The sequence below is a fragment of the Myotis nattereri genome, assembly GCF_964212035.1.
Source record: "Myotis nattereri genome assembly, chromosome: 3".
Lineage (NCBI taxonomy): Eukaryota > Metazoa > Chordata > Mammalia > Chiroptera > Vespertilionidae > Myotis > Myotis nattereri.
In genome coordinates, this window is record NC_138077.1 from 24,938,037 (window position 1) to 24,957,827 (window position 19,791).

Sequence of the window (19,791 nt, forward strand, 5' to 3'; positions counted from 1 at the left end):
AAGTTCTCTTTTAGCCTGACCAGTTTGGCTCAGTGGATAGGGCATCGGCCTGCAGACTGAAGGGTCCCAGGTTCAATTCCAGTCAAGGGCATGTACCTGGGTTGCGGGCACATCCCCAGTGAGGGGTGTGCAGGAGGCAGCTGATCGATGTTTCTAACTCTCTATCCCTCTCCTTTCCTCTCTGTAAAAACATCAATAAAATACATTAAAAAAAAAAAAGTTCTCTTTTAAAAACTTCTGAGTTAGCTTCACAAACAACAACATATACATTTACAAAATTAATCAAATCTAACCATACTGCAAAAATAATCACCATTTGTCTTAAAGAAAGTGACTCCTATGTGAATAGGGATTGACAGGGGCATAGATTGATTCCATAGACTACTTCACTGAATTGATTTTATTATGACTGAATCAGGTCTGAGACCAGGGAAATGGAAATAGCCTTGTTACAGAGACTCACAAATTACAATAGTTCTAATTAAAATTTTTTCTTATAGAAGAATTACAAATATTTGTGTATTACAAGAGCTAACTATGTACTTTCAAGTTTATATTTTCTGCCAAAGGATTTGCTCGCCTGCCATCATTTAATCCAGAAAAAAGGAATCAACTGTCCCATTTCAGTCATAATTGGAAATTGCACAATCCCAAGAATATGGGGAAGAAGCGTTCCTCTTTAATCTACTAGTAACAGATCCAACAAATGAGACATCAGTGCTTCCATAAAAAAAATAAATATACTTCTACACGACATGAAAATCAGCTTTGCTTTTAGACCACACATTAGGGCTTTCCTCTTGATGTGAAACTAATAACAATAGAGCAGCACTGTTTTATTTCCTCTTTATTCTCAAACTGATTGCTAATGAGAAAACACACGGAGATCAGTAATGTAACTCAAATCTTTAGTCTTCTCTTTCCAACTCAAGTACCAGAGTCCGACATTCCTTCCGATGTATTCTGGCCATCAGAGTCTTTTCTGTTTTGCCTTTAGAGTCCTTCCCCAAAGGAAACACACTGCCTGGCATTCTATGTTAATCCTAATTCCCAGGTAGAAAACGAGACCGATAAAAGTGACATCTAAAAACACTGGGTTATATTTTTAAAAACAAGACAATAGCTTAGATTTTCTCCCTTTCATTCTTCTCTATATTACCACAATAAAATATTTATCAAAGTTAAAGAGATTATTGATACACAATAATGACCAATAACTTTACATTAATGGAGTTATCAATAACTCATTAGTGAAGTAACTGGAAAAGAGTTCCAATGTAAAGGGTGATTCACTATTCTGTTTATACAGTATTGAAAAAACATAACATTTAAACACTCAAAAATTTCTAAGCAATATTAAATAATAATTGATAACTCTGAAATACTGCAACACCTTGAAGTACCTTCTAAATGACCAAAGACAGGTAATAGTTTGGTATAACTCCAAGTTTTTACACAGAACTATATATTTTAAAATTGGTAATCCACATAAGAGATACACAAAACCATTAACTGACTATACTATTCAATAAATAGAGCTCCACATTGCTTTGTTATGAACTAATGAGCTTATAATTCAATAAAATCCCTTTAAGAAGTTCTAGTCTACAGAATGATATATTCAAATTGTTTGGTCCTGTTATTAACAAAAGACTTTGTTTCATTCCTCTCAATATCATCTTTGAAGAGCCTGATTTGATTTCTGTCAAAATATAACACAAGTAAAGTGTAAGCCTGTAGTCTCTAGTCTATGGGTGCGTCAGGAATTTCAGTCCAGGGCAAGCCAACACAGTGGCCTTCTCATGAGTGTTCCATTACAGTGCCAACTCTGACGCTTCCCACAAAGTGTCCTGTCCTTCTCTAAGTTTTGAGTAGAACATGAAATTAATAATGGCATGTGGTGTTCCTCAGCATAACCTGCCAAAATGTGATAATTTCCTTGGAAGAAAAGCCATGGGCTGCAATCACACGTCTGAGTTGACAGACATCCAAATGAATCCTATACAAAAAGAAAAGGTTTGTGTCTTCTGGAATATGAATGTCCACTTTCAATAAATTCAAACAGATCCCAACATAAACATCTTCAAACTTGATGGGTTTGACGTGACTCATCATCTCATAGATTTTTGGCACCAAGTCTCTGGACATCACATAACCAAACCCACTGCAGTAGGGAGGGAACACCTTGAAGGGATACTCCTGGTAGGAAATATGGGCTTTTTGGTAAAACCCTCTATAGGAATAATTATCGATTAGAGGATAACCAGTGAAAAACTTCTCTGACTGGTTTAAATTTAGAAGATACTTTACTAAATTGCCAGTATTGATAAAGACATCGGTGTCTGTTTTCATGACGTACTTGGCATTGGGGCAAAACTCAGTGACCCACCTGAAGGCCATAATGGTTTTCAAGGTCAGGTTATTGTATGTGTCTAAAAAATCTTGTCGTATTATGTCACCGTAGAGGAGGTGCTCATCCTCTAGGGACAATGATAACACTTTGTCTTCCTTTTCGGCCTGTTGGCCTAATAAGAAAAATGTAAGAACCTCGTATCCCCACCAAGACTTTTTTTCACCCCAAGTAACTCTCACGGCCTGTCTGGCTTTCACATCGGAGGGGTGTGAGGTCACCAGGATGACAAGAAATGGGTTTTGATGAGAGCAGTTGGAATGCTCTTGAAGCGTGAAGCGAAAGTCTTGCCTGTAAACGGGCTCATACTCATAGAAGTACATCCAGTTGACACGCTCGATCACATTGTACTGGGGCAGGCTGAGGTACCACATCACGAGGAAGCTCAGGAGTGACAGCAGCAGGAGGCTCCATTTGAGGGATCGCAGTGACATCCTACTGGGGAGTGCGGTCAGGAGAGGCAGGGCCATCCACAGCAGCGCAGAAGCACGTGGCTCAGCTTCTGGAAGACTGACCAGAGACCAGGCTGGTCATCCACCACCCAAAGCACATTTCCAAATGATACCTGACTGGCTACTTAAGGAGAAAGAGCAGGAGGACAAAGCTCCAAGCAAACCCCCAAATCCTAACCCGAATCTTACTGACTTCCTTTAACTGTAAACAAGTGGATACCAACAACCAAAAATATCGTTGAGCTTTTTACATCAAGATAAAGGTTAAAAATATTCTTGATTATTTTGGAAAATTCAGAATTCTTGTTTCACATTAGTTCCTAGTTCTCATTCTAACAAAGCAGCACATTTTAACGAGTCTTGGACAAATGCAGGAAAAGTGCCCTGAGTAAAGGAAGTCGTTTATAATTGCATGTAGGCAGTGGAGGCCCTGTTAACTCTTCAACATTGGGGAAAACTCAAAACAGCAACTCTCATTACAGAAGTTAACGTACATGCATTTTACAAGCCACGGTTTCCAAGTGTGAAAATGTGACTGTGGTTATGATGCCTATGGCCTGTGGGACCACGAAGAAAATAAAGCAGCAGCAAAAAGCAGAGGAAATATCTAGTCCAAAAGGCAGGAAAGGCCTCTCAAGGACTGGCCAGAACAGAATTTGGGCTTCCTACTACACATGTGGGCAGAGAGACCGGAGTCTACAGCCCAGCTCCTTCCTTTCCCAACAAGGCAGGCGTGTAGGTTGTTTACCTCTTGGGGCCTTACCTTCCTCCTCTTGACATCTTGAAGATGTTAATAACCGTGCACATTTGTGCTAATGTGTGCAAAGTATGTGGCCCGTGTTAGTTATTCAACAAACAGAGGCTGCCATCACCAGCTGTGTTCTACCCTTGGCATCTTTTCCATTCTATCTGTGTCTCTAAATTGATTTTTACTGTCAAAAGGGATCATTCAAAAGAAATAATCTTGATGAATTCTCACTACCTGAAGAAAAGGGGGTTTCAAAGCCATAAGTATATTTCTATTTATTACCTTCTTCTGGATTTCTTTCTTCTGAGTGAGTGGAAGACCTTCAATTTCACCAAATGAACATTCAGTAGTAAGCAGTAGTCAGGATGCTTGAAATTTCTGTAAGATACATAAGAAACGTAACAGCATTGACATATGGGTCAGGGGACTAGGGAGGTCAAAGAGGGAAAGGTAGACTTATAACTTATAATTTAAAAAAAAATACTGCCGGTCCACAGAATTCAGAGTTCCTGACTTCATCACGGAAGAGGGTGGCTGGTATTCAAGACTTAAAATCTCTAAGTTCTCACGTCAGCTGGTGTCTCATGTCCCTCTACGACAGTTCTACTTCCCCCTTAGAGACCTCAGGGGCCACTACAGGGAGTAAAACACGGCACTTCTCAGTGACACTGCTGTGCCCTATCTTTAATTCTGTTCCCGTAACTACTTCGTAAAGGGACTGCAGGGATACCTCCCACACTCAGCAGTGTGGGTGTCGGAGTGGAAGACTGAAGGAGGCATGTGGGGAAAAGGGGAAAGAATAGACTAACCACAAATACCATAAAACAGTGGTTCATTCAGGGTGAGGGAAACAGAGGCATTCTCATATATTTATAGGTTTCTTTGTATTTGAAATTTATCCCAAAAAAGGAAGAAAAAGCATAATAAAAATGCTTGGATATCAGAGCTAAATGGCCCGTCCTACATCTTGGCTGCAAAACTTAAGGACTGTGTGCCCCTTGGGGAAGTCATTTCACTTCATAAGAGGTTTTTTTTCCAGCTCCAAGCCAAGAATCCCAATGCTAATTCAGTTAGTTCGAGGTTTGTGGGGGAGAAGATGGATTGCCCAGTCAGCTCAGGGGCCCTCAGCAATTTCCGAAGTGGAATGGCACGCAGGCATGCGGACGGATGCACACACTATGATGTCATGGGAATCACACTGGCCTGGCCTCAGGTCTGGGATGGGCTCATGCCCTGACGCGGGATCACAGGCAGCTGTTCACCCAGCATAGGCCTCCTTGGGCCAGCTGAGCAGTGGGCTTGGTGAACCCTGACATGGTTCTAAATCGCAAATCCCAGGGGAGGGACAGGAAGAAGACCCTGAAAACATAGACAAACAGAAACATAGAAAAAGGCCAACGGGGAAGTAGACCATGATTTTATTACTGAGATTTTCTATAATAATGTCACACGTCACTGTCAAGAAATAAACTACATATAAATTATAATTTAAAAGCAATTTCCATTTTATTAAAGATAAACTCATGACTATATGTAACTACACGTGCATTCCCCAACTGGATCCCACATTATCTACATTAAGCAAACATCCTCTCCTATCCCACAAGCCTAGTGCAATGCTGGCTACACAGCAGCTGCCAGTAATTACTTGTTGATTGTGTGGTTGATCCTTAACAGCTGAAAAAACATCTCAACTAACAGAAAAGCCCAGAAAACCTCCAGAGACAGAGCACGTCAGCTTCCAGGTTATGAAGCATGCCAAGGCTGTCACCATCATAGGAAACTGCCATCCCAGACGAGTCATCGGCACCTCCGTGATTAAGCACCAGAACTTACTGCCCAGTCCAATCCCAGGCTGAGTCTATGTTTTATCAACAGGTGTTTTAGCTTCAAAAGGGCTCAGTGGGGCAAAAGAATCAAACTTAAACCATTAATTTTGAATGGATGGCTCCTCAGAGTTTTTCATGTTAATGTACAATCTCTCAGAAGAGGATATATTATGCAATGTTTCTCAAATTTATCTGAACAAAAAACCCACTTTAATTCGCAGAGTCTGTGGCAGGACTAGAAGAATTCCATACTTTGGGAAAGCCTGCCCTAGAACATCATTGCAATCACTGAATTAAGAAACTAGTTTCTGTGAATCCTTCCTATCTAATAATAGACAAACAGGGTAATTGACCGTACCTTCGCTACGCCTCCCATTGGCTAATCAGCACGATATGCAAATTAACCGCCAACAAAGATGGAGGTTAATTTGCATACATAAGCTCTAAGTGGCAGAGCAAAGGCTGAAGGCGAGCCAGAGCAGCGAAGACGGGGGATGGAAGGCAGCTCCAGCCAGAGCCTGGGTCCCAGGTGCTGGAGGAAAACCGGTGCCCGCAGCCAGGAGAAGGGAAGGCCTATTGCACGAATCTCTTCGTGCAACAGGCCTCTAGTTAATAAATAAGACTTTTTAAGAGTAGTTTAGAGTTAAAAAAAAAAATTATTTTTGGAACACATTGGTTCAATTTGGAAAACTTTTCAGTGTTATTCACTAAGGCTGAACATCTATGTGCCCTATGATACAGCAATACCACTCCTAGCTACAAACTCAACAGTGTGTATGCATATAAGGACACCCAAATATGCCCAGAATGTTCGTAACAGCACACTTTTCATGACAGCCCCTACCTGGAGTCAAATACATTTATATCATAGCACATTGTACAAAATGAAAATGAACAAGCTGCAACCTCACATGACATCATGGAGAATCTCTCAAAGATAACGTGGAGCTAACGAAACCAGACACATCAAGAAGAGACATCATGATTCCATTTACACAAAGTTGAACAGCAGGCAAAAGCCATCTGTGGTGTTCGAATTGAGGACTCTGGGGAGAGGGAGGAAATACTCACTGGGAGAGGCTGAAGAGGACTGGCTGGGCTGATGGTTCTATTTCTTGACCTAAATTGTGGTTACATATGTGTTTACTTGGGTAACTCATCTTCTAACTTTGTGCAGTTTCTTTTTGTTTGTTATACTTCAACAGAAACACTGAGTCAATCGGCAAGCCAATGAGTCACTCTGCGTATCTGGTTACTGTGTGCAATCGGTGTTGGCAGTTGTCTACATGACATGATGGCCCTGGGTGCCCGTCGTGGTGTGTAATGTTCCAGAGAACCCACAAGTTAAGGCACTTTGAAAACCTTCACTGTTTGCATTTAATAGGTAAGAAAACTAAGGCTTGGGGAGAGTCAATAACTTGCCCCAAGTCCCAGGTTTGTAAGTGAGGGGGACAAAGTCAAACAGGACTCCAGATCTCAGGTTCTTGGCCACTACCTTCTTTTTTTTTTTTTAATTTAATTTTATTGTTTAAAGTATTACAAATAATAGTACATATGTTGGCCACTACCTTCTTATCTATCCTAGGGAGTCTGCTGCCCACCCCTTGACCAGGGTTGGGTTGAGTGGGTTTTAATTTCTTGCAACCATTGAATCTTGATAGAAACAGTAAAGCAGCATCACAGTCTTTAAACAGAAAGACTCAAGATTCCCACTCTCAAAACACGAAATCTGAAGTATTAACAACAGTAACAGTTAATAACTAATCATTCATAAAAACACAGACCTTCTTATTTTGTAACAAAACCATGCTGGGCACTCGGAAATAAATGGGGGAGGGGAGAGTGACCTGGGGGATTCAGTTCAAATGAAAATACTAGTAAGTACTCCTGAGAAACAGAACAAAGAGTACCACTATTTAAACCAGAATGACCTGGAATTCTTTCCTGGGATGCAAAAATGTTGGTTATTTTTTTGCAAAGGGAAAGCAAATTTAATTATTTTCAAAAATATACAAAAATTTTTCTAATTGCAAATGTAATGTATATGTTACCCACCCTTGCAGAGTCTGCACTTGCTCTTCCTCTTAACTCATAAGCCGGTTCTGGAAAAGGCTGGCTCCTTCTCACGCTGCAGGTCTCAGCAAAATGTCACTTGGGAGAGTCCTTCCGAACCTCTTATCTCAAGCAATACCCCCAGCCCTTATTTTCTGTCACATCTTCCATGCTCTCCTTAGCATGTAACCCTACCTGAAAGGTTTTGTCTACTTGTTTATTGCCTGTCCTTGCCTGCCTTGCTCACTGCCATATCCCTGGTGCCTAGCACATAGTAGGTGCTTGCTGGATATCTGAATATTATGCAAATGGCCTGGGAAAGTGCTTGTATGCACTTTTGTAAGTACCGTACACACATCAATCATGTCCTATTTCTTATAAATACACACCCATGAGGAAAATTTCTCAAATTGAACATATTAATTCAGAAACAAAGCAATACAAAACTCTACCATTCTGACCACTGAGTATATCAGAAACAAATAACCGGTGATGTTTCACAACTTCTCTCCTGCCTCTTTCTTTAGCCCAGTGGTTCTCAAGCGTTGCTGCACATCATAATCTCCTGGAGAACTTGAAAAACTCGACACCAGGATACCCGCAGGGCCAACCACCTTGGAGTTTCAGAGGGTGGTGAGGGTCAGGTAGCTTCCCAGGTGGCTCCAATATGCTGCTCTAGACCCTCGAAGTGCAGTGCCTGGGACCTTGATGGACATGCAGACCCGCAGGCCCCACCCTGGACCTCCTAAATCAGAAACTACACTTTCTAAAGTAACACATATAAACACGCAGGATGGGGCTGGCACACAGTGACAGCTGAGTAGATGGTACTGCTATTGTTAAAGTCCACACTATATGCTCCACAGCTTACTCGTATTTGCTCATATTTGTTCTATCGACAAACCCCGCTGCTGGCTTTAACGTCTCCCATAGGACAGTGCACGCTCTAGAAACACATTTAAACAGGCAAATAAATCCTAGTCCATCCACTTTTTCCCTCCAAATCAGCAGGCCTTCTTTTAGAGCCCTCGGATTATGTTTCTTCCAGGATCTTAACATTCCTGTTGTTCAGCATCCTGAACATAGAAGCCAACGGGATCCGGCGGCAGCGGCGCACAAAGCCAAATGTGGACTTTTCGGGACCCTCCTCCACACACAGGCTCCCCTCTCGCATGACCCTTCCTCCTGCCCTACAGTCCTCCCGTGGCTGAATGACATTATTTTTCGCGGTATGATATGCACCGTCACAAGTCCTACAACAGGTACTTCTAGCCACTGGAGAGGAACGACAAAACACATTAACCTTTTCAAATGGAGGTGTGAGGTATTCAAGTGGCATCAACCTACTGTAAGAATTGTGCCTATTTGGTAAGGTTTATATTTTTCTTTTTACTTTGAAGCACACAGCTGCATGTAGAATAGAGAATCAACTTGTATTTATTGAATGAGTGAACTGTGACCGTTATGTTTACCTGATTTAATAATGCTTAAAAGTAAAATACGCTTTAATCTGTCAAAAGTTTGCATTACAAAGAACCTGCCTTTTACTTCATCCATCTTAAAAGGACCACTGATAAGTCAGATGTAAGTCGTTGGTGATGCATTTGGTGTATCGTCTCCCGTGAGGACTAGAAGGTAGCGGCACTGGGGGATGTCCTAGTCTGGAGAAAACAAAAGCTTAGAAGAGCCATGGTAGATGCTTTCAAATATTCTGAACAATATGTGAGTTTTAACTCCAGAAGGCAGATGGAAGCCCAAAGATTAAAATTAGTGAGAGGGTCCAATATAGATTTCTAGAACGGACTGCTCCTCACCAGTGGAAATCTTCAAGTGGTTGGCAGGAATGTTACAGAAATTAATTCCTCATTGAGTTTCAAGTTATTTTAGGTAACCTCTATGGTCTCTCCCAACTCCAAGATTCCATGACTTTGTTACTGATATTTAAAATGCAGTATATGGAAAAGGTTTATTTTTTATGTAATTTAAAAACATTGTTCAATTTTTAAGAACGAATCTGAAGTATTCATCGAGTTGAAGAAAAAAAAAAAACAACTACCATTAAGCACAACTTTCCATGGTTGTTACACAGTTTTAAGTAGAGGGTGAGCATAAATACCTAATACTCCATCACCACTTCCCAATTCTGCCCTTGGATTGCCTGCTGGTTGCATCAGTACTACCTTCAGGTATATTCTGAGATACATGGGAGAATGTCTTTCATGCAAGTCTTGTTAAAATAAAAGCCTCCTGCCTTGGTGTGTTGAAGTAGAAGACACGTGGAGTTTTAAAAACGTATTTTAAAAAGACATGATATACTGGTATACATAAAATATACATATATATACATATATACTATTTGCAGACAATGTACTTTCTTGTAGGAATAATAGTATGTGGGAATATTTATAAATGTCTGGGATTATGCTGTGCAGTCTTTGGGCTAAGAACAATAAGAGCAGCCAAAAGTAGCAAAATCTGAGAAGCAAAATTCAGCTGCCATTTCCTTTTTGCTTCGGCCCTATCTGCACTTGCAACAACAACAACAATAACAGCAACAAAACCCACTCTTAATAATGTGAATGCATGTTAGGATTTTAAACGGGTTTTTTTGTTTGTTTTATTTTTTTAAGGAAAGGTGGGCTTGGGCTTAAGTCTGTATCACTTCTACAGCAATTTACAAAGCACAGTGACTCTACTGTAAAATAAGTGTAATCACCCTATTTGTCAGAGACCTGTGCAGTCCAAGTACAGGTAGACCTGGAGCCCAAACTCAGGCCCACCTCCAAATGCTGGGCTCCTTCTCCAGAGCACAGTGCCACAGGAGAGCCAGCCTCACATCCGATCTTACAGCCTCTTGAGATTCCTGGGCAGGGAGCAAAGAGTAGAGCGAAAGTGGCCTTACCTTTGCACTCAGGGGTGGGTAGTCTGAGAGAATGCCATGACAGAGCAGCCTGCGGGAAGAGGCACCAGGATGGCCGGATCTGGAGAAGCTAGGAAAACTGGAGCAGAGCAAAGATCACACCCATCAGGCAGAAGAGCAGAAGGCTGGACTTCTGTCTGTTGCATTACAGCTTTACCAACTGGAGGACATTTCATTCACTCATTCGGAACACTGGACAGGTGTCAGAGGCTGGGGCTGCAATGGGGAAGATGACAAATCCTGCCCTCAAGTTGCTGCACTTCGTGGAGAGCGAGGAGGAAGGTTCCTATCTCCAAGCTGCGCACCAAATGTAATGAGTAAAGCTCCCCTGGAGAAGATGAAGGGAGACCTCCCTCCTCAAATGTCTCCAAACTAGTGGGCAGCCTCCATGGCGGGGAGCTGGGTTTGCAACTCTCAGAATGTGTAGATGCTCAATTAATGTGCAAATTATAGGACCAGTGTCCGTTTAGAGAACCATTTAATACTCTAAGAGGTAAGAGTCAATTACCATTTTTATCTTAGAAAGTGGGTAACTCCATCTTTGAAAACAAAAGTCTGTTACCAAAATAGTAGCCAAATACAGTTCCAGATAAGAGACATGGTTTGAGTCCTCAGTCATAGTGAGGGTAGGTGGCCACAGACTTGTCTAAGCACAGCTTAGGAGCTTAGCAAAATTCTATGTTCTAGTCCAGAAGTGGGCAATTTAAAAAAGTAAATAAAAAGCTAGATAGCAAACATTTTCTTTGTGAGCCATATGGTCTCTACTCAATCAATTCTGCCTTTGTAGTAAAAACAGAGCCACAGACAATATTAAATATATAGGTATGGCTGTGCTCCAATACAATCATCATATATAATAAAAGCCCAGCGACCATAATGGTGTAACGACCAGAACGACCACTCGACTAGTCACTATGAGGTACACTGACCACCTCCCAGTGCCCCCCGCCCCTGGCCTGCAGGCTCCGATCGCAGGATGGCAAACAGGGAACCACGGGGAACGGGGTGCAACTGGGGTCTGGCGAGCGGGCAGAAGATGGCCCTGATCGCAGGCTAGGCCTAGGGACACTACACGCACACGATTTCATACGCTGGGCCTCTAGTTTTGTTTATAAAACAGGATGCTGGTGTGGAAGTTTGTTCTAACACAGTGGTTCTCAACCTTCCTAATGCCGAGACCCTTTAATATAGTTCCTCATGTTGTGGTGACCCCCAATGTCATTGTTACAAATTGAACATAATTAAAGCATAGTGACTAATCACAAAAACAATATGTAATTATATATGTGTTTTCCGATGGTCTTAGGGCAACCCCTGTGAAAGGGTCGTTCAACCCCCATAGGGGCCGCGACCCACAAGTTGAGAACCGCTGTTCTAACATGAAATAGCATGCCTTAGGACATCAATAAAATGTCCTAAGATCTCTCTTCTCTATGTTCCCTAGTAACCTCAAAGGGCCAGGCTACTGAAAAGAGGGTCCCAGCGCTGGTAATGTGCTTCCTAAGTGAAATGGTTCCTGGAGGGTAGGCAGAGCTGTTAATTATTAACCTGGGCTGTGGATATTACATGGGGACAACAAAAGGCTTTGGCTCTCTGGTTGACTAGCTATATTCAGGATCAGACACACATAGAATGGTAAACTCTCATCATCTACTCTAGTTTTCGGTTTATATTCCTTAATTTATCAGAGCTTTGAGTGGGACAAGCTCATGAAGCCAGATATTCCATTCTGCAACCTCTCCAGGCTCTACCCTACAGATGATCTCCCCATATTTAGATGTGGCCCCTGCACCTCTCTATGCTTCCAGCCCATACCCTCTTCTACCCTCTCCTCAAATTCACAATGTGTCAAAAGCTCGGGTGCCAAACACAAATCAGTATTTATAGTATGCAACTTCTTATTAAAACCATTGCTCATAGTCCCAAAAGAGATATTGGCCAAAGAGCTTAATGTTAAGTGAACTGCAATTTCTGAATGCATCTGTTGTATAAGGTCATTGAAGAACACTCTGTTTGACCCCACACATTTGACCTCAATCATGAGCTGTGACGTATGGTTATCCACCAACACTGTGAGCAAGAATGAGCAATGATAGCTTTTAGAGCTGCAACAGAATAGTACACTTGTCCTAGACATTATATAGTGGCGAAAGGGATAAAGGTATTTCCTAAAATGGGATTCTACCTATATCATCCAATGGTGGACAGGACAGAACAGAGCTGGAGACTGGACAGACAGAAAAGGCAAATCACTGGAAGGGGAAAGAAAAAAGAAAGTATCCACTGGATTATTTTCTTTGGGATAAAGAGAATTGAGTCAGAACTTGAAGTTGACTATAACCGCCAAATTAAGTTTATATAGTTAAATTTTCCTGAGGTACTATGGTATTTTAACAATAATTCCATTTTTGAAAAAAAAATTTTCAAAATGATTTAGCAGACCTTAACTAAGTCTTGTACCTTCTCAAATCCTTTGGGGTAAAGAAATACACTAGAATATGTAATAAAATTTGTAGCTGTGTAAATGATCCTTAAAATTTTGTAAAGGAGACTATTATGTCAATCTTACACATGCAGGATAACTTCTAAATTAAAGTAAGATGAACTTACCTGTAGAATTTCAGATGAGACCAGAGCACTAGCTGAACTTCTTTGTTGTTTTCTGTATTCCATGCTTTAATGAAAACAGATTCGCTGGGGACTATTGAACAGAAGAACAGAAAAATAATACATCTGAGTCAGAAACCATTGGGCACTATGACATCTAAAATTAATGTTCTAGCCTGGCTGGTGTGGCCCCGTGGTTGAGCGCGGACCTACGAACCAGAAGGTCACGGGTTCAATTCCCGGTCAGGGCACATGCCTTGGTTGCAGACTTGATCTCCAGTGTGGGCGTGCAGGAGGCAGCCGATCAATGATTCTCTCTCATCATTGATGTTTCTATCTCTCTCTCCCTCTCCTCTCCTCTCTGAAATCAATAAATATATATTAAAAAATAATAAAAAAATCAATGTTCTATACCTAGCAAGCTATGGGAGCAAATTATTATATATCGACACTTCATTTTTGGAAAAATGATCCTGTCTTCTTCCTTCTTGTCCACAAATCACCTCATGCATCTAATCTGGAAGTATACTTAGCCACTGTTTTGATAGACTTTATTTTCAGGGTTGGAATTACCCAATGACCATTCATTTGCATAAACCTTTCTAGTCTAGCAGAAAAATGTCATAGACTCTTATCCCTCAATTTTAAACAGTTCCCTTCTCTAGGCTGATACAGGTCCAATTTGCGCTTTTATCAGGCATCCACACAAAACCGGATTCTGAAAGCACAAAATCAGCGCCCCACCTCTGGCCTAGCCGCCGGAGGAAAGCTAAGACACAAACTTGTTCCCTGTTGAGGAATGCAAACTCAAACCTTTTACCTCTGAAAACAAAAAATAAAAAGGGCATGGTTTGATCATCTATCCCAACGGTTCTCAACCTGTTGGTCGCCTGAGACCAACCGAAAACACATATATAATTACATATTGTCTTTGTGATTTATCACTATGCTTTCATTATGTTCAATGTGTAACAATGAAAACACATCCTGCCTATCAGATATTTACATGACGATTCACAACAGTAGCAACATTACAGTTATGAAGTAGCAACGAAAATAATGTTATGGCTGGGGGTCACCACAGCATGAGGAGCTGTGTTAAAGGGTCGCGGCATCAGGAAGGTTGAGAACCACTAGTTCTATTCCTTGGTCATAGCTCTTCCAGCCAAAGCAGCCACCTCCTAAACGCCAACACTATGTGCAACACACACAGAGAACAGAAAGCCGCCTCTGCCGGGCCCATCTCCCTGCCGGTCCAGCAGCGAGGAGTGGAAAGCAGGGCTACAGAAGGCAGCCCGTGCTTGCTGCGGGCATCACTCCTGGCTGCGTGGGAAACTGCGACTACAGGGCACCTTTAAGATTTCTTTTGAAAGGCTTTATACATTCGTTAACATCGCCTCTTACCAATCACGTAACCACTCGGGGTTCCTCCGCTCTCTGCCCGATTTGCCCATCCTCCTCCTCCTCAGTTCCACATTCTTCCCCACCTCTCCCCAAGAAGAGCCCTCACACAATTCGGCGCCGGAGCCCTCCCTGCGCGTCGGGAACGCGTTCGCCTCGGGTCCGTTGGGGATCCACGGCCACCCAAACCCCGTCTCGGTCCGATCCCCGCCGCCAACACCCCCCTCTACCCGCCCGCCGCCCCGCTCCCCGGCTCCTCGCCGGAGCGGCCCGGATTTACGGGGAGGCTGGGGCTGCACCCCGGAGCCGGGCCGGGCCTACGGCGCGCTGCTGGCAGCCAAGGCCTGAGTCCGCCACGCATCCCCGGTCCGCCACGCACCCCGGCGCTCTCCGGCTCGCCCAGGGCGCCGCCGGGCCCCTTCTCCCGCGCCCGCCGGGCTCGAGCAGCTGTCGGTCGCGGAGGCCGCAGCCCGAGGGCTCGGCTACTCCCCGCGCTCCCGACCGGGCCGGAGTGGGCGGCGCCGCCCAGCCTCCTCCCAGCCTCGCGGTTCAGCTCCGGGCGTCCCCGAGGCGGGCGCGTCCGGGACGCCGCGGGTCCCCCCCTGGATCACGCCCGCCACCCAGCCGCCGGGTCTCAAAGCCTCGGGGCCGGCCCAGCCCCCGCCGCAGGCTCACCTTTTCGCGCGGCGCGCGCCCCGTTCGTGCGCAGGCGGCGGCCGCCTCTCCCGCCCCGCGCGCACGCACCCTCCTCGCTGCCGGGCGCGCTCAGACCACGCGCAGGGCCCGAGCCCCTCGCTCGCTCGCACGCACGCGCGGCCCCGCGCGGCCCCACGCGGCCGGGGGCCCGCAGCCCTCCTCACCGGCGGGGACGCGCTCGCACGATCCTCGCCATCACCGAGCACCGTCGCCGTGGTACCAGGTATGCGTTTCACACTCGAGGATGGCAGAAGTCGGGCGAGGTCGCGGCGGACCTCCCGCAAAGATTTGGTTCAGACTCGCTCCCCTTGGTCTGCTTGCAGAGTTCGAAAGCTGCGTAAATGCCACACACATGCTAGAGGCAGTCATGGGGGGATTTACTTATTTATAATTCCCATAGAACTATTAAGGAAAGAAGAAAACAGGGGATTCTTGGCTCTCTCAGAAGAAATGCGCGTTCGCCCCCTAGAATCCATGGAGAAGGAAGGGCGGGAATACGTCCGGCTGACAGTGGTCTGGGATTGGAACAGGAGTCCTAGGCCTAGGGCGGCAGTCCCGTGCCGTTTGGGAATGCCTCTCGGGAAACTGTCCTTTGGTCTGGAGAAGTCAAAGAAGGTCAGCCCCACCCAGAGTCGTCACCATCTACGTAGTTCTTCCTGGGAGGAGTGGCGAGGCTCTCGAGCGAGGGTGGGGGTGGTTGAATTAATCTAGGAATAATACTTCTCCTTTCTCGGAACCCCTGGAGGGGTGCCATCTAACAACAGTTCACCCTCCTGGCCAGTGGGCTCCAGCATTACTGTGTGAAAAGTTGAAAGAGCCCTAGCTTTTGGCTCAGCGGCTCTAGAGCGTCCTCTGGTTTGATTCTGGTCAAGGGCACATCCCCAGAAGGGGGCGTGCAGAAGGCAGCTGATCCATGATTCTTTCTCATCATTGATGTTTCTATCTTTCCCTCCCTCTCCCTTCCTCTCTGAAATCAATAAAAATATATTTACGAAAAAATAAAGTTGAAAGAGTAGGTCAGTGAACACCCGTACGAAGGCCTCCAAGATTGTATAACATTTTTCCATAAATGCCTTCTTTCTCTCTTCCCTAAATACTTCAGCCTGCACTTCCTAAGAATAAAGACCGAGACATTCTTCTATGCAGCCATATAAGAAACTTAATCACATCTAAGAAGTTTTATAATTTGATGGCACCTGATATCTAGCCTTCATGCAACTTTCTCTCGTTGTCAATAAAAGTCACATGTTGTAGAAAGAGTCCAATGAAGAGGCATGCATTGCATTTGCTGTTATGACGCTCTCTTTAAATGCGGAACAATCCTCCACCTTTTTTTGTTTCATGGCATTGACTTGGTGAAGAGTTTAGGCCAGTTATCTCAGAGGGTTTTACTTTCTCTATTTGTCTGGCCTTTTTTCTCTCCTGATGTCATTTAACTTTTTCTCTATTGACCTCATTTTCTGTAAACTAGAAGGAAGGTTGAGATGTTTGATTGGATGGCAAGAACCCTCTTTATGACAGCGGTTCTCAACCTGTGGGTCGCGACCCCTTTGGCAGTCGAACGACCCTTTCACAGGGGTTGCCTAAGACCATCCTGCATATCAGATATTCACATTACGATTCACAACAGTAGCAACATTACAGTTATGAAGTAGCAACAAAAATAATTTTATGGTTGGGTCACAACATGAGGAACTGTATTTAAAGGGCCAGAAGGTTGAGAAGCACTGCTTTATGAGATGCTCTTCATATTGTTTCCCCTCAGGAAGAATACAATTTTAAATGTGAAACACATACTATTAATTCTTAAATGAATAATTTTGGGTTGACCCAGTATCAGTGATCACTGAAATTTCAAGTGCCCTCCAGACTTCTTTATTATAAAGTCCATTTTGAGGTTAACAGGCATTATGTGAGGTGGAGACTTTGGAACTTTTTGGAGGAGAACACACAAGTTACAAATCCATTCACCTACATGGACTGACTAATCGTCTGGATCATTCTCGTACCTACTTGCTTCGGATGCTTCACTAAATTAAATACTAGCGTTATTCAAAGAACAGCACAATTCTGGTCTCGGTGGAGCTTGGGCCACTTTAGAGTTCCTGTGCATAATTTTGGTAAAAGCAGTGATGCATTCTACAAGTTCCTGTGGTGTATGTTTTTAAAGAATATGTTTTTATTGATTTTTATAGAGAGAGGGAGAGGGAGAGAGAGCCAGAAACATCAATGATGAGAGAAAATCATTGATTGGTTGCGTCCTGCACGCCTCCCCACTGGGGATCAAACCTGGAACTCCGGCATGTGCCCTGACCGGGAATCAAACCAGTGGCCTCTTGGTGCATGGGATGACACACAACCAACTGAGCCACACTGGTTGGGCTTGTGATGTGTATTTCAAGAAGATTTGATAAAATCCAGGAGGAGTTTTCTATATTTAGCTGGGCATACTTGATCTAAACTCCTAGTTCCGTTCTATTAATAGAAACAAAGCGAGAATATGCGTGGCGAGCCGGCATGGCCATGGCATGCTCAGCCCCAGGGCGCCTTATGTGCCATGCCAGCTCAGCCTGGTTCAGTGACCCTGAGTGGGGGTGGCGAAAGGCTTAGAAAAGACAGAAAGCCGGGTCTCGGTGTGAGGCTGCTCCCCTGATGGAGAGACAGTGACCACGCCCACAGCCGTGTCTTTATTTTATAGCAGATGCCACGAGGGAAAGTAAGGGCATGATCAAATGTTTACAACATTCTCGTAGGTTTCAATCCTACTCAACTACATGCACCTGAACTCTGTCAAGCCTACATCACTCAGGCATGTGAGGCCACGTGTTCGGACCATAGGTTCAAGCTTACAGCTATAGCTGTTGGCTATAATTGTGCTGGGAGGGCTCTGCCCTCCAAGCTGGGACTTGCACGTGGCAATGAGAGGACTGTGTCCTCTCCTCAGTCCAAGGCTTGAACCTGTCCAAACACTGTAGCCATGCCCCACAAATATGTAATAGTGTATATGACCTCTGCCTGTGGTAATTTTGACTCTGACTCATAGCATAGATGTCTGTGAGTGTGAGCTCATCCATTTAAGCTCATAAACTCTGCTAGGCAAGAGCTATGTCAAGTTTACTCTGTTTAACAATGACCACTTCAACTCCCACAGAGAACTCTCCAAGGATATCATCTATTCCACAGACAAACATAGTGTTCTAAACAAACAGCCTCTATCCCCACTTCTCAAAACACAGTTTTTAGTAAGGCAGTCTAAGTCAGTGGGTGGCATCAGTGGTTTTGCTATCAGACAAAGTGGGAGGGGGAGCTTTTCCCCACTGAGTGCTAGGGGTGGAGTCCTTATGATATCTTAAGAAAAAGGATTTTCTGAGACTTGCATGGCAAAACGAGTGATTTTTATTTGCGTTTCCAAAGTCCCATTTCTCTTAGTCCAGTCATAGAAGTGTAGCTGGGGTTTCAGTAAAGCTGAAGCAAAGCCCCTGTCTAGAGTTTCCTTTCCATGTTGGATCTGGTCCAGTACTGCATCAGGCTAGCTGCAGTCCATGAGTTCATTGCATGTGGGGCTCTGCATGTGGAGGGGTTGGCCATGTGGGCAAGTGCAAGGGAGCCCCACAAGCCACAGTCACACAAGTCCCAAGAGTCCCAAGAGCAGCAAGAGGAACCAAGGGAGCATAAGAGTGTGTGTTCCTTTGTTTAGGGAATTAATATCCCAAATTTCCGAGTGCTTGCAGCGGCCACACCCATTCTAGCCAATGACCTTTTTTCTCAGATGTAACCAACAGCACCCTCCTATGTCACCCAGCTTTACTGGGCATACATCTATCTCCCCTTTGTTGGACCACTAGGGAGTGTAAAGCAGCTTCCTGGTAAAGCTGTCCAAATGACATGCCCATAATATCTGGCCTTCCCTTTGCTCCTTTCCTGTCATTAATAACTAGTTAATTACAACATATCAGTTTTTGTTTACATCAGCACATTAGTGTTTGCTCTCGACCTTGCCAGTTGATGTGAATTTCATCAGAGTCAGCATTCTAAGGGTCCAAAACAGAAGTTGCAAGACAGAAGTTCTATAGCATTTTCTCATATTCTACTAGAGGCCGGGTGCATGAAAATTCATGCACTGGTGGGGGGTCCCTCAGCCCGTCCTGCACGTGGCTCCCTTTCACAGTCCGGGATCCCTCAGGGGATGTCCTGGATCCCTTTCACAGTCCGGGATCCCTCAGGGGATGTCCTACTGATGGATTAGGCCTGCTCCCCACGGCCTAAGCCGAAGTCTGGCCTCGCTCTGCGGGAAGCGACCAGGCTGATCAGGGGAAGGCGCTGCCCGCATCACCCCGCTGCTGCTGCCACTGCCAGCCGCCAGGGATCACAGCTGCCTGAGCTCTGGGCCTCACAGCTGCCTGAGTCCACAGCTGCCATGAGCCCAGGGCCTTGCAGCCACTGTGGCTTGGTCCGGATAGACATTGGGAAAATGTCCACCCTAATTAGCATATTACCCTTTTATTAGTATAGATTTGTTAAATGCAAGCATAGGTTCAAAGGGAGGGGATCTGGCAAGGACATGGTCACCAGCAGATGAGGATTACTAGGGGCAGGGGACAGGGCATATATTGAAAGGAGCTACCGGGCCAAATGCAAACACAGAAGTATAGTATTGGTCACCCTGGTCCTTTCCT

General features: G+C 44.4%; 2 protein-coding genes across 6 annotated transcripts in view; one reads left to right on the forward strand and one right to left on the reverse strand.

Moving 5' to 3' along the window:
• Positions 1-830: 830 nt before the first annotated feature.
• B3GALNT1 (beta-1,3-N-acetylgalactosaminyltransferase 1 (Globoside blood group)) lies at positions 831-15,714 on the reverse strand. 5 transcript variants are annotated; one of them, XM_081086790.1, is made up of 5 exons: positions 15,280-15,714; positions 13,022-13,112; positions 10,394-10,490; positions 3,893-3,988; positions 831-2,920 (listed from the first exon to the last, which is right to left on the reverse strand). In XM_081086790.1, the coding sequence occupies exon 5, from the start codon at positions 2,878-2,880 to the stop codon at positions 1,885-1,887; it is 996 nt and encodes a 331-aa protein (XP_080942916.1). In that variant the 5' UTR covers positions 2,881-2,920; positions 3,893-3,988; positions 10,394-10,490; positions 13,022-13,112; positions 15,280-15,714; the 3' UTR covers positions 831-1,884. The 5 variants fall into 5 exon arrangements, with proteins under 5 accessions (XP_080942916.1, XP_080942917.1, XP_080942914.1 ...); XM_081086791.1 differs by lacking the exon at positions 15,280-15,714 and adding an exon at positions 15,095-15,188 and having other exon boundaries at positions 10,394-10,627; XM_081086788.1 differs by lacking the exon at positions 15,280-15,714 and adding an exon at positions 14,799-14,918.
• NMD3 (NMD3 ribosome export adaptor) overlaps positions 15,232-19,791 on the forward strand; it is a 101,338-nt gene continuing 96,778 nt past the window's right edge. Inside the window, exon 1 of the mRNA XM_081086783.1 lies at positions 15,232-15,338. The gene's annotated coding sequence lies outside the window, so the exon portion shown is untranslated. The remainder of the gene's footprint in view (positions 15,339-19,791) is intronic.

What these genes read in the sequence shown, in the direction of transcription:
- B3GALNT1 (XM_081086790.1), bottom strand. Translation starts at nt 2,880, where the DNA reads ATGGCCCTGCCTCTCCTGACCGCACTCCCCAGTAGGATGTCACTGCGA.